General features: G+C 33.1%; 1 protein-coding gene across 5 annotated transcripts in view; it reads right to left on the bottom strand.

Moving 5' to 3' along the window:
• The window catches only part of DYNC2H1 (dynein cytoplasmic 2 heavy chain 1), a 289,185-nt gene that overhangs the window by 180,818 nt on the left and 93,670 nt on the right, over positions 1-14,697 (bottom strand). For all 5 annotated transcript variants that reach the window (XM_081063149.1, XM_081063152.1, XM_081063150.1 and 2 more), the window contains exons 56-60: positions 11,782-11,895; positions 10,350-10,510; positions 9,204-9,327; positions 8,265-8,386; positions 1,273-1,359 (exon numbers count right to left, since the gene is read on the bottom strand). In XM_081063149.1, coding sequence (XP_080919275.1) covers positions 1,273-1,359; positions 8,265-8,386; positions 9,204-9,327; positions 10,350-10,510; positions 11,782-11,895 — 608 coding nt within the window. The remainder of the gene's footprint in view (positions 1-1,272; positions 1,360-8,264; positions 8,387-9,203; positions 9,328-10,349; positions 10,511-11,781; positions 11,896-14,697) is intronic.

Here is a 14,697-nt window from a genome sequence, read left to right as displayed (position 1 = left end):
TGAGTACAATATTTGTACAAAGGAATATTTTCCATACCAAAAAGTACAAAAAGGATAGATTTTTAAAATGTGATGACACACCCTCATGGAACATTATAGAGTAACATCATCTGAAATAAAGCAGTTTAAAATCTCAAACACAAAATAATAAACAAATGGGAATAGCAAATATAAAAACTATCAGCATTAACTCATTGTATTCAATTCCTTGTTTAATTTTCTATTGCTGGGGAATACATACATATACATATAAATGCATACATATACATATATATGCATACAAGGTCTGACAATTAAGTTTGTGAACTTGTTGTAATGATGTTGCTAACCTTTTTTGATATCAGAGGGATTATTTATTATGAATTTGTACCATCTGGAAAAACAGTTAACCAAGTTTACTATTTGGAAGTGCCGAAAAAGCTGCATGAAAAAGTTAGACAACCTGAACTTTTTGCCAACAATTCATGGCTCTTGCATCACGACAATGCACCAGCTCACACGGCACCACATGTGAGGGAGTTTTTAGCCAGTAAACAAATAACTGTATTGGAATACCTTCCCTACTCATGTGATCTGGCCCCCAATGACTTCTTTCTTTACCCAAAGATAAAGGAAATACTGAAAGGAAGACATTTTGATGATATTCAGGACATCAAGGGTAATACGACGACAGCTCTGATGGCCATTCCAGAAAAAACAGTTCCAAAATTGCTTTGAAAGGTGGACTAAGCGTGAGCATCAGTGCATAGCTTCCCAAGGGAAGTACTTTGAAGGTGACCATAGTGATATTCAGCAATGAGGAATGTAGCATTTTTTCTAGGATGAGTTCGCGAACTTAATTGTCCGACGTTGTATGTGCAGTGATAACTATACCATTGGAGACTTAATATATATTTGTTCCTTTCAAAAAAAGCTTTTTAAAAAAGGAAAATCTTCTATATTATTATTGTTAAAAAAATTATTTTAAACTTTTATTTATTTTAAGTGTTTTTCCAGGACCTATCAACTCCAAGTCAAGTCGTTTTTTCAATCTAGTTGTGAAGGGCACAGCTCACAGTGGACCATATGAGAATCGAAACAGCAACCTTGTTGTTAAGAGCACTGCGCTCTAATCAACTGGGCTAACCAGCCACCCCCAATATATTACTTATATGTTTCCCAATTTTAGAGTAATAAATGAAGAAGTTAAAATAATAACTAAAATTTTCAAAATTCAAAAACTAGTTGAGGTATGTTTTTAAATATCCAAAACACATTTTAAACTTAACTTACTTCTCTTTGAGTTCTGATACTTTTTGACCAACAGAATTAAGAAGCTCCTCTAGCTTCCTTTTTCTGTCTTCAGTTTTCTTCAAATTTCTGAAATATAATTCATTTTTATAAAAGTCATTCTATTTTAGATATCAATAAAATGCAGCAATAAATGACAATGAAAACAGTCATTAATTCAGTAGTGATAGTACTTTTACTTAGAATTTGATATGAAAGAAATGCTAAAATTAAAAGCGCATTCTCTGAGAGCACCAAAACACATAAGGCAACTACTAACAGAACTAACAGGATAAACTGACCAAAACACAATTATAGTAGAGGACCTGACTTCTCCATTGACAGAAATAGACAGATCATCTCAACAGAAAATTTGTAAGGAAATATCAATCTTAAATCACACAGTGCACCAAATGAACATAATCAATATTTACAGGGCTTTTTATCCCAGAATAGCAGATTATCCATTCTTCTTTACTGTGCCTGGAACATTCTCAAGGATAGACCATATCTTGGAACACAAAACTAGCCTCAAAAAATTCAAGAAGATTGAAACCATACTAAGCATATTCTCCAACCATAACACTTTGAAATTGGAAATTAATTCCTCAAAGAAAACAAGAAACAAAAACACAAATATGTGGAGATTAAACAACTTGCTTCTAAACAACGACTGGGCCAAAGAAGAAATAAAAGAAAAAAAATCAAAAGATCCATAGAGACATATGAGAATGACAATATCAGATATCAAAATGTTTGGAATACAGCAAAAGCGGTAATAAAAGGACAGTTTATATCATTACAGGCTTATCTCAAGAAAGAAGAAAAATCCCAAAAAAACAACCTAATACTTCACCTTAAATGACTATAAAAAGAAGAACAAACTAAGATCAAAACAAGAGAAGAGAAATAAATAAAAATTGGAGCAGAATTCAATACAGACAATTGAAAAAGTTAATGCAACAAAGAGCTTCTTTCAAAAGATTAATAAAATTGACAAACCTCTGATTGGACTTACTAAGGAAAAAAGAGAAAAGACTTAAACAAAATCATAATGAGCAAGAAGAAATTAGGATGGACACGACATAAATGCAAAAGACCATACAGGAATACTATGAAAGACTATATGCCACCAAATTCAATAACCTAGAAGAAATGGACACGTTCTTAGAAATAGATAACCTTCCTAGACTAAATCACTAAGAACTGGAAAATCTAAATAGACCAACCAACAGTAATGAAATTGAAACAATCATCAAAAACCTCCCAAAAAATAAAAGTCCAGGACCAGACTGCTTCACTAGTGATTTCTACCAAACATTCAAAGATTTAATTCCTATACTTCTCAAACTCTTCCAAAAAATTGAACAAGAAACAATAGTTCCTAATGCATTTTATGATGTCAATATTACTCTGATACTAAAACCTGGTAGAAGATTGTGGATTAGAATCTCTGATGAATACAGATACCAAAATTCTAAACAAAATACTAGCAAATCAAATACAATAATATATTAAAAAGATTATGACCAAATACGGTTCATTCCAGGGATACAGGATGGTTGAACATATAAATATCAATCAATGTGATATACCACATAAAATAAAGGACAAAAATCATATAATTATATCAATAGAAGCAGAAAAAGCATTTGACAAAAATGCAACATCCATTTATGATGAAACACTTAATAAAATGTGTATAGAAGGAAAGTACTTCAACATAATAAGGGCCATATATGACAAACCCTTAGCTAATGTTATACTCAATGGTGAAAAACTGAAAGCTCTTCCTTTAAGAACAGGAACAAGACAAGGAGGCCCCCTCTCACCACTGTCATTCAACATAGCACTGGGAGACATAGAGCAATGAGGCAAGAGAAAGAAATTTTAAAAATCCAAATAAGAAATGAATAAATACAATTGTCACTTTTTGCAGATCACATGATTCTTTATATAGAAAACTCTAAAGACTCCATGAAAGAAACTATTAGAAAGAATAAACAAATACAGTAAAGCTGCAGGATACAAAATCAATGTACAAAAATCCATTGCATTCCTGTATACTAACAATGAAATTTCAGAAAAAGAAATGAAGAAAAAAAATCCTTTTGCACTTTATAGGGAAGATGTTGAGGAAAATTTGCCTTCATTGGTTGGTGTTAACTTCTGTCTATTAGCTTTTGTCTGTTACTGCAGGTGAGTGAGGGTTAGGTTAGGGTTAAGAAAATTCTTGGTTTGGGGTTGAGAGAATTCCCCCTTCTGTCTCATTCCCAGCAGGGGAGATGTCAGATGATGTTGCTTTCTGTCTGTTTCCCCTGCGTCAGCAGATGAAGTGAAGAAGTAGCTAAGTTATATCAGGATGACGTGACTGGCACATTGCCAAGCTTTGGAAGGCCTTGGGCCGATGGTCCCGGGCGAGAACAGTAGGTATTATGTTCATCAGCCAAATGTACAACATTCTTATCATTAACTGCCGAACCCTCCCGGAACTGGCTATGCCTTGACGGGGGAGGCAGGAACACAAACTTGGCTCTGGGGTGCACATAAAGAGATATATAAGACAGACCTCAGGTGGCATTATGATTGGATTGATTGCTGTTTCAAGAGATTGCTATTGAGAAGATTTGCTGTTTCAGGACTACTTTTCAGGATTGGATTGTTTCAGAGTAAGAGATCAGAACTTGCTTCAATGGACAGTAAAGACCCGTTTTGTGGGCAAGTTGTCATCATTCTAGCATCTTTGGGAGCTTATATGCACTTTGCAGCTTGCAGCATCAGCAGACGCCCTAACTTCCAGCAACAACAACAGCAACAGGAAGGGCAATAGCAGCAGTATTCTTGGGAACTAGCAAGCAGCAGTGGGTGACGCCTGAGTTTCTCTCCACTACAGACCTAGCAAGATTTTGATTCCTGACCTTTCCAGTGTTGTCTTTCCTACAGTTTGGTGAGCTTTTGGCATCTACTGTAATAGTTGCTATCCTATAGAGTTTATAATTGCTTTTGGATACTCCTTATTGATGTTACTTGTGTATTTAGCCAAGTGGTTTTTGATCAAGGGTAAACATATGTTGGGATCTCTTAAGCCTGTAGGTATGTGTACTCCTTTAGCATGACATTATTATCAGTGTATATAGTTTAGTCTTAACCACCTTTACTTGCTGTCATTAGCACCTTGTTTGAATTGCCTTTGTCTTTTGTTATTGCATATCGCTAAATTGATTAAATATTGCTAAATAAATAAATCAATTAGCCCCTCTCTAGCATGTCCTCCTTCCTCTTTTCCCCACTTGTCATTACATTGCACTTGAACAACAAGAATGAAATACCTAGAAGTGAAATTAAGAAAGACTGTGAAGGGCTTATACACTGAAAACTGAAAGACATTATTAAAATAAATTGAAGAAGAAACAAAGGAATGGAAATATATTCCGTGTTCACTGGAAGAATCATCACTGTTAAAATGGTCATATTACACAAACTAACATACAGATGTAATGAAATCTCAATGACATTTTTTAAAGAAATAAGACAAAGAATCATCAGATTTGGATGCAACCACAAAAAAAATCCTGACTAGCCAAAGCAAACCTAAGAAAAAAGCACAAAGCCGAAGGTATCATACTTCCTGACTTCAAATTATACTACAAAGTGACAATAATGAAAACAGCGTGGTACTGGCAGAAAAACAGACACACAGACCAATGGAACAGACTGAGTGCAGAAATAAACCATATATATGTGGGCAAATAATTTTCGACAAAGGAGCCAAAACATGTAATAGAGAAAAGAAAGCCTCTTCAATAAATGGTGCTGGCAAAATTGGAAAGCCACGTGCAAAAGAATGAAACCAGACTGTTATCTGTCACCATACACCAAAATTAACCCAAAATGGATCAGAAACTTAAATATAAGACCTGAAACAATAAAATACATACAAGATAATTTAGGTACCAAACTTATAGACCTTCATCTTAAGAGAGGATTTTTTGAATTTGATTGCAAAGGCAAAGACAGTAAAAGCAAACATAAATAAATGGGACTATATTAAACTAAAAAGTTTCTGCACAGCAAAAGAAATCATCAACAAAACAAAAGGCAACCAACCAAATGAGAGAAGATATTTGCAAAGAACACCTCCGATAAGGAGCTAATATCAAAAATATACAACTAAACAAAAAAAGAACAATCCAATTTATAAAATAGGCAGAAGACCTGAACAGACACTTCTCCCAAGAAGGCATACAAATGGCCAGCAGATATATGAAAAGATAGTCAACTTCACTAGCTACTAGGGAAATGAAAATCAAAACAACAATGAGATACCATCTCACACCTGTTAGAATGGCTGTTCTCAAGAAGACAAGAAGTAACAGGTGGTGGAGAAGATATGGAGAAAAGGGAACCCTTGTACAATGCTGGAGGGAATGTAAGTTGGTATAGGCACTATGGAAAACAGTATAGAGGTTCCCAAAAAAATTAAAAATAGAGTTACTATATAACCCAGCAATCCCTCTTCCAGGTATCTACCCAAAAAATCTGAAAACATTTTTCTATAAAGATATATGCACCCCTATGTTCATTGCAGCATTATTCATGGTGGCAATGACATGGAAAAAACCAAAGCATCCTTGATAGATGATTGGATAAAGAAGACGTGGTACATAATACTACATACTCTGCCATCAGTAAAGATGAAAAACTGCCATTTGCAACAACATGGAAGGATCTTGAGCATATCATACTAGGCAAAATAAGTCAGATGGAAAAAGAAAAGAAGTATATGATTTCACTTATATATAAGATATAAAACTGAAAGCAACAAACAAACAAATGAGACAAATAAAAACTCGTAAACACAGACAATGGCATAATAGGATTACTGAAAGGAAAAGGGGATGGGGGAGGCATAAGGTTAAAGGGGGTCAAATATATGGTGACAGAAGGAAATTTGACTTTAGGTAGTGAATACACAATGCAATATATAGATGATGTATTATACAATGGTATCTTGATACTATATGATTTTATTAACCAATGTCACCCCAATAAATTTAATAGAGTTTTTTTTTTGAAGTGTTTTCTCTGACTTAACCAAACCACTTTTAGGAGTCTCTATATAAAAATAGTTATGTGTGAAGATTTCTGGATAAAAATGGTAAACATAGTCATTTATCTTCTATTCCCCTCTAAAACCCTACCAAATGAAACCAAGGGGATAAATAATATATACATACAAAAGGATAAATGGAATGAAAGAGAGTAGTATCACAAATGAGTAATTTTAATAAAATTTTGAAAGGTGATAACTGACATACCAGAACACAGAGAGCTAAATGTCAAATGTCTACACGAAGAGAAGCCAAAAGAAGAATTCTAAAATTCTCAAGTAATGTAGAAAACAGGTAAATGAAGGTAATTGAAGACAACAGCTAAATACAGAGGATTGTTTAATAGTATAAAGAGCTTCATCTCAGATTCCCTCCCCCACTGAGGGTAGACTATCTCCTTAACACAATCCTGGAAGTCAAGCTTATACCCCTCACCACCCCCGTCCTTCCCTACCAACACCCTAGGCAAAAGCTATGAGGATTCTTCTACAGAAATGACTGACCTCTTCCCCGCAAATTACCCACAAATATTTAGGGGTTGCTATCAGATGGCCAGTCCACACTGCTGCATACTTCCGGGCAATTGTGCACTGCACAAATCAACCGGAGGGTTTTTCCAAACACAGACTGCAAAGCCTCATCCCCCAGCTTATCTGATTCAGTAAGTATGAATGGAGCTCAAAAATGTGTACTTGTAACAAATCCCCAGGTGACAACGATGATGCTGGTTTAGGGACTATGCTTTGACAACTACTACAATAGAATAACACCTACAAAATCGTGAGATGAAACTATTTCTAGCCTAGTATTCTAAACCCAGCCCAATTATTGATCATATACAACGGTAAAATCGAGATAATTTTGAACACACAAGATCTCCAAATATTTTTCATCCCATTTACCCTTTCTTAGGAAGCAAATGTGGAAGATGCATTCTAGAAAAGTGAAGGACTAAACTATGAAAGAGAAGGGCAGAGACCCATACATATAGAAGAATATAATCAGAAGAAACAAAGGTAATCCTAAGAAAAATGGTGAAGAGAAGCCTCAAAATAATAGGTGTAATCAGCAGGCCTAGTGAAGAACTACTCCACATTGGAACAGAAGGACAAAAGGTTCTAGTAGGTATAATGCTAAGAAAAAAACAAATAGAACACATAAATTCTGAACGTTTTAGGTTCTGACAGGATGACCATGGATAAAAATGTGAAATGTAAACAAAAAAGTCAATTGAGAAAAAGAGGCAACTATTAATAAAGAATAACAGAAAGGTATACAATTAAGTAAGTATACTTAATTGTATATTTAAAGAATAACAGAAAGAATAAATAAAGAATAACAGAAAGGTATACAATTAAGTAAATATACTCATAAAACATGTCTCACCTGTGCAAAATATTTATATAGTCAAAATAATGATTTAACATAAATTTTCACATAATTAGACTGAAAAAATAAAGAAGTTTAGGGTGCTAAAAATATAGGCTAACAAATACAGGCTAACAAATCTTTGCTTGGGTGAAAACACATATAAAAGCCCTAAATTTCCAAATCTACTGTTTGTACTTAGCATTATTCCTTTAAAAAACTTTAGCTCTTTCCAAAGGAATGTCTACCGACTTATCTTTCCAATGACATAATAATGGTAGGAAAAAAAGTGAGTTGGTTCTGCTATCCATCTCCTTCAAATTGCTTTTTCTCTTTTTAGCCTGTTTAACATTTAATTTATACTTAATCGTCTCATTTTATGTTTGTATGTTGTCAGCTGCCTTTTTAGAAAAGACAAGAAATAAATCCTAAATAAGTCCTAATAAGATAAAAGTCATCACATTGATGAAAATAAATGCAGGGCAAAAAATTGTCTATATTTTATCTCTCACTTACGATTCTAATCCTGCTTGTTCAGTTTCCAAAGGACGAATTCGTTCCAAGACATGGGAATACTGCACATTAGCTTTAACCCACGCAGCCAAAGGAGCAGCTGCTGTACTGGCACGCTTAGCACTCTGAAAAACCCAGCATAAGTTATCCAGCATCCTAAGTTAACTTCAGATAAAAGCAAAGTCTAAGCTGGTATATTTTACTTAAGCATTTATTCTATAACATATCCTCCAAAATGAAGTTTTTGGTTCATAACTAAAATAAAATGAATTACTACCTTAAGATACTTTCTAATTTTTGCTTCAAAATAAACCTTTTGGCACTATTTATAATCTGTAATATAAAGGTAATTTTTTGCAACATAAGTACTTTGTAAGTTATATTTAGGATATATATATATGTCTGTCCAAAACAACACTCAAGCATCAATTCTTTCTCTCTATACATGAGATACATCTTTATTAGATAAAAGCAATTTTGAAACCATTGCTATTATTAGTGTCAAAGAATATGTACAAAATATTCTAAACAAGGGATCCAAAAATATATCAGAATCATGGAATTTAAATTATTCACTGAAATTAGATACAAATATCCCAAGACAGATATCTGCTATTATATGACAAATACAAGAAAAGCTTACCAGGCCAGTTAGAGTGAAAAACTGACAGACTGGGAACTCATCATTGACAGCAGATAATAAGATTCTAATACCACTTATGATAATAAATTTGCACACATCTCCCAACCTGGATTCTAGTTTATCTAATTCTGCTGGTGAATGTTTCCTACATATAATACCTATAGCTTTTTAATTTTTATTTATTTTTTTAGTTTTTTTAGGCAATCTAAATAATCGATAATGATAAATCATCATATTTTAATCAGCAAGATATTATATTGTATGGAAATAGAATTTATGGCATGACTGTTAAAAATTACCTTTGGATCAAAAGATCCTTTATTTTTTAAAAGAAGTTCTTCAACACTTTCTCTTATTTCTTTTGGAATACTTCGTGCATCAAAGGTTGCTATGTCTTCTCTCACACCTCTTTTTGCAAGGAAACTGAAATTAAAGCATATTATTTCAAATGAGGTTAAATAAAATTTGCTATTTCCAACAACAATATCAACTTAACAAAATGGTATACTCTGGTTTCTCTTCAGATCGTACAAATCTTTTGCCTTTTAACAAAATGGTGTATGCAATACTTTTAATCTATTAGCTAACAACAACAAAAAAATAATAATAAGTGACTGAGATATTTAAGCTTCTAATGGACTAACCATGTTTTTTTATAGTTAACAAAAAGGAACTCCAAAAAGATGCACAACAGTTTTCCTAATATTCTGTGAATATCGTGGAGCAGTGAAATGAAGGAATCACATCTGTTATTCTACCTACATCTGTTTGTGTGAGCTACTGGGTACTCAAATGGCCTAGGATATGCAAGAAAATTTTCTGACTCTTTTCTAAGAAAGGTATTTTAAAGTGTCCCTAAACCTAAATCTCCTACCTCCAGATAGAAAGGGACTCTACCATAGACTTAAATCCTAAAATGGAACTGAGTATCAGAACAAACCCCAAGAGCATTGTTATAATGTGAAACCTGAAGCTACATGGTTGCATATTTAGTTAATACTCAGCCTTTTTCTTCTAGTTTACATCTCTCTTGTGTTACGTATGTAGCTCTCACTCTTGCTGTCTCTCTGTTTCTGCCAAGAGTATAAGGCTCTTTGAGAACAATGATTATATTTCCTTCATCAGTAAACACAGCAAACACAATGCTCTGCGCAGTGTGAGGACCAAATAAATGATTATATTATTGAGACATTCTTAAAGATTTTAAGGCTTTTTTTCCCTCTTCTTGTGATACTTTTAACAATCACTTATTGAGGCAGGAAAATAAAGATCTCAATATATCATGACATAATATATCTTGAAACATCAGGGCAAAGTGTACAATCAGGTAGACAGATGAAGTTCAGTTTGAAAAACAATATAAGAAATATTTAAAAACACAAAGGAATGTGTAATTCCTCGATGAAATTACTATTTCAAAGTTTTTCACATATTCAAAAACTTACCTTTTCATGCTCACCCAAGACGTATCAAAGATACCCATCAACCTTAAAACTCCTTCAAGAATGTCTCTGATTACATCAGGTGGCATACGAAGTGAGCGAATTTCTGAAAGAGATTCTGGCTTAATATTTCCGACTGCAAGTTTAGCTTCATTGACCAGAGGCTAAAAGACAAAAAGGGCATTTTTATTTCAAATATATATATGAAAAATCATTAACGCTTTACAAATGATTGAATATTTGTCATTTTAATAAAAACGACTCTAGTTACAAAAACTCTTTCTCTTCAAATGTCAAAATGCTTTAAAACACAAAGTATACCCTCTCCTGGGTATCTAACCAAAAAATTTGAAAACATTTATACATAAAGACACGTGTGCTCCAATGTTCATTGCAGCTTTGTTTACGGTGGCCAAGACATGGAAACAACCAAAATGTCCTTTGATAGATGAATGGATAAAGAAGTTGTGGTATATATACACTATGGAATACTATTCGGCGGTAAGAAAAGATGATATAGGAACATTTGTGACAACATGGATGGATCTCGAGAGAATAATGCTAAGCGAAATAAGTCAGACAGAAAAAGCAGAGAACCCTATGATTTCACTGATATGTGGTGTATAAACCAAAAAGAACAAGACAAACAAATGAGAAACAGAAACTCATAGACACATACAATAGTTTAGTGGTTACCAGAAGGTAAGGGAGGTGGGGGGAGGGAGATGAAGGTAAGGGGGATCAAATATATGGTGATGGAAGGAGAACTGACTGGGTGGTGAACACACAATGGGATTCATAGATGATGTAATACAGAATTGTACACCTGAAATCTATGTAATTTCACTAAAAATTGTCACCCCAATAAATTAAAAAACAAATAAAGAAATTATCACAGAGGAAACTAAGGAGACATGATGATTAAATGTACTGTGGTACCCTGAATGGGCTCCTGGAACAGAAGAACATAAGTGTGAAAACAGGTGAACTATCAATAAAGTTGTAGTGTAATTAAAAAACACACACACACAAAGTATAAAATGTTCAAGTTGAAAGCAGAAGAGTTCTTGCCACCATAACACCAACAGTCTAATTTGGAAAATCTAATTTGTTTTCAGACAATTTGCCATTTTCAAGAGGCTCTGTATAGTCTAAGACTAGGTGGGCTAATTTAGTCAAGTCTCAAGAAAAACAGCCTCCAGAGATTGTCTTAATTTACCTACAATGCATTTTTTTACTCTACAATCAAAACAACATGGTTCATGGAAAAAAAGTTTATTTTTAATTAATCAGTTAATTTACTTACGTCTCATGGTTAAAGCCACATTTGAAAATACTATTAGAAAATAATTTGAGCAAATAATATTTAAGCTACTATACACACTGGTGATCAAAAAGTAAATACTCTTACAACGTTTGTGTTTTTTTAACTTACTTGTACTTCTTTTAATTCATCATCAATTTTGTTTTTTCTCTCTTCAATTTTAACAACTTCTTCTGCTATTTTGTGCTTTAGTCTTTCAAGTTCTGTCTTTTGCTCACTAGCATCCTATAGAAATATTTAAATGGCATTCCAATCAATTTTGATGCACTCAGTATTTAAAAGCATGATAACCAAAAATAAAAGTTATTTTAAAATAACATTTTCTATTAAACGCTTTTCTAATGTTAACTGACATGAGTTCCTAAAATGCCTGGGAAACCAATGATATAATTTACTCCATATTTACTTTCAGAAACTTCCTATGCTTATTTTAATTTTTTGAATAGCAAAACAATAATGTTTATTATATAAAAATCAAACAATTCAGAAATGTATAATTTAGAAAATAATCATAATACACATTTAACACTTGCAACAAACAACCCACAGAAGTTAGTACTATTATGTTCATTTCATAAATAAGGAAACTAAAAATTAAGTCTTCTATAATGCTAGTAGAGACTAATAATTCTTAGAGACTAATTACAGTATATTAGATGTCTGTGTTTCTATACTTTATTTTAGACAAAAAATAGTTCAAATCATGACAATAATATGATGGCAAATATATGAACCAACATTAGTAAAGATTCAAAGAACACTAAATTATATATTATTAACACATGAACTCTTTGCTCATTAATGCAAAATCAAGGGTCCAACATATATAAAAATGCTTGAATATTATAAATGTTTGTATTGGGTTCATTTATACTAACAGAAAAACCAAGGAAGAAATTGGTCAAGAAGCCTTTCTAAAGTCCTTACAACAGTGGTTCTCAACCATATTATAATCGTTGAACGAGCTTAAAAACAAATGCCGAGTGTCCCATTGCCAAATATGTTGACACGCTTAATGTGGGGTCAGCTAGGGCAGACATATTTTTAAAGACTTCCAAGGTGGTTCCAATCTAGAGCTAAAATTGAGAATTACTGAACAACCAACTTTTCCTTGTATCCCTCTCTTAACTTCAGGTATCTTACACATCAGCTCAAATGGAATTTTCTACATTCCACAGCATTTCTACCTTTGTATCTCTGCTACCATTTCTCAATAGGGAAAGTATTTTCTCCATTTCCACACATCAAAATCTTCCTTAAACACCTAACTGATATGTTCCTTCTTCTATTGCTCCTCCAATTGGAAGTTATCCCTATTCTAACTTCTTATAGCATTTAATTTGTACTTTCCCTATGTCACAAGTCTAGAGTTGCAAGCTTTAGAATTTGCAGTTTGATATTTAAGTTGTGTCTCCAGACTGTATATTTTTTTTACAAAATAACAAATGGAACTGTCTGCTATTTATAATTAAGAAAAATTAACTTATGAGATGCATACTCATTCTTCTGTCAGGCAATATGATTACCTACAGTCATAAAAAACATCTTCTCAGAACATCCAAGAGAAATGTGTAGCACAGCGGTCACTGTGCATTACTAATGTTCACTAATCTGAGTACACAGGCACACATAGTGCTGCGTACTTTCCTTTTTGTAAATATACAATTATCAACAGCATTATGCTTTATCTAGCTTTCACTTTTTTCATATTTTACTCTTTAAAGGTAAGAAGTATTTGACAGATACCCTTTACCAATAAAAATGGCTGGCTACTTTAAATAAATACTTAGGTTAGTTTGGTTCCAAAATGCCTACAGAAAAAACTATGCCAAAGTTTTACAGTATGAAAATCACATTTGATTTTCTGATATATTACTTACCAGGTCATGTACTCAATAAAATTATCTTTGAAACACTGAATGTGTACATAACCATCAATTATCTGCAAATGTTACTGCCTTTGAAAATGTCCCATCTGCCAATGAATTTATTTTGACCTATCAGGTGAAATCTTTTCATTACATGATTCGCATCAGTCCAGGTAACCCTCTTGTGAAACTCACAATACATATTCAGATTTCCAATAAAGGTGACCAAACATAAAAAGAAACCCTCTTTTGTGAATATTAAGAAGGAAACAATCAGTAGGGAGAAAAATATATTTGGGAAAAGGGGAATTTCATAAACTATCCTCTGCAAGCTAAGGAGAGATACTGCCAACAATGAAACAAACAAAATACACTGCCAAAAGGAAACATTTACAGGTTTAAAAAAATCTCCTGAAAAATAATGATAACAGAAAGACTCAGTAAAAGAATTTAAAAAATAAAGTTGAGGAAATTTTGAAGAAAGGAGAGCAGAAAGCAAAGAAAAATGGTTAGAAAGCAAGAAAATTAGAAAACCAGAACAGGAAGCCTTAAGTCCAAATAATAAGAATTATAAACAGCAAGAATACAGAAATAGAGGGAAAGGAATTATCAAGAGAATAAGAAATAACCAGAACTGAAGAAAGGTTTTCAGGTGGAAAAAAATCTACATGGAGTCCAACACAGTGAATGAAAATAAACTTAAACAGAGGCAGATTATCATAACTTGCAGAACAAGGAAAACAAAGATCTAAAAGATTTCAAGAGAGAGTAAAAAGAACAGTCATCTCAAAAGGATGAGGAATTAAAATAGCTTTGAGTGTTTCAATCACAACAATGAAAGCTAGAAGAAAATAGAACAATGCTTTCAATATCCTTAAGAAAATGTATTTTGACCTAGAATACTATTCCCAGCACCCAACTAAGGAAAGAGCAGTATGTTTATATATGTACAATCTCACAGTTTATCTCAGATGTATCCTTTCTCAAGAAGCTCTTGGGAATAGACTTCACAGAAACAAAGGAGTAAACCAGATGGTGATGGAGAATGATCTCAGGACAGCAGCCGTGACCAGGCAGGAAGAAATTAAGTTCAGAATTCAAGTCAGAAGACTCTACAAAAGAATGCTATATATGGCACAAGAAAATTATAGAATAACTG

Source organism: Rhinolophus hipposideros (assembly GCF_964194185.1).
Source record: "Rhinolophus hipposideros genome assembly, chromosome: 10".
NCBI lineage: Eukaryota > Metazoa > Chordata > Mammalia > Chiroptera > Rhinolophidae > Rhinolophus > Rhinolophus hipposideros.
This window is presented reverse-complemented; position numbering and strand designations above follow the sequence as displayed.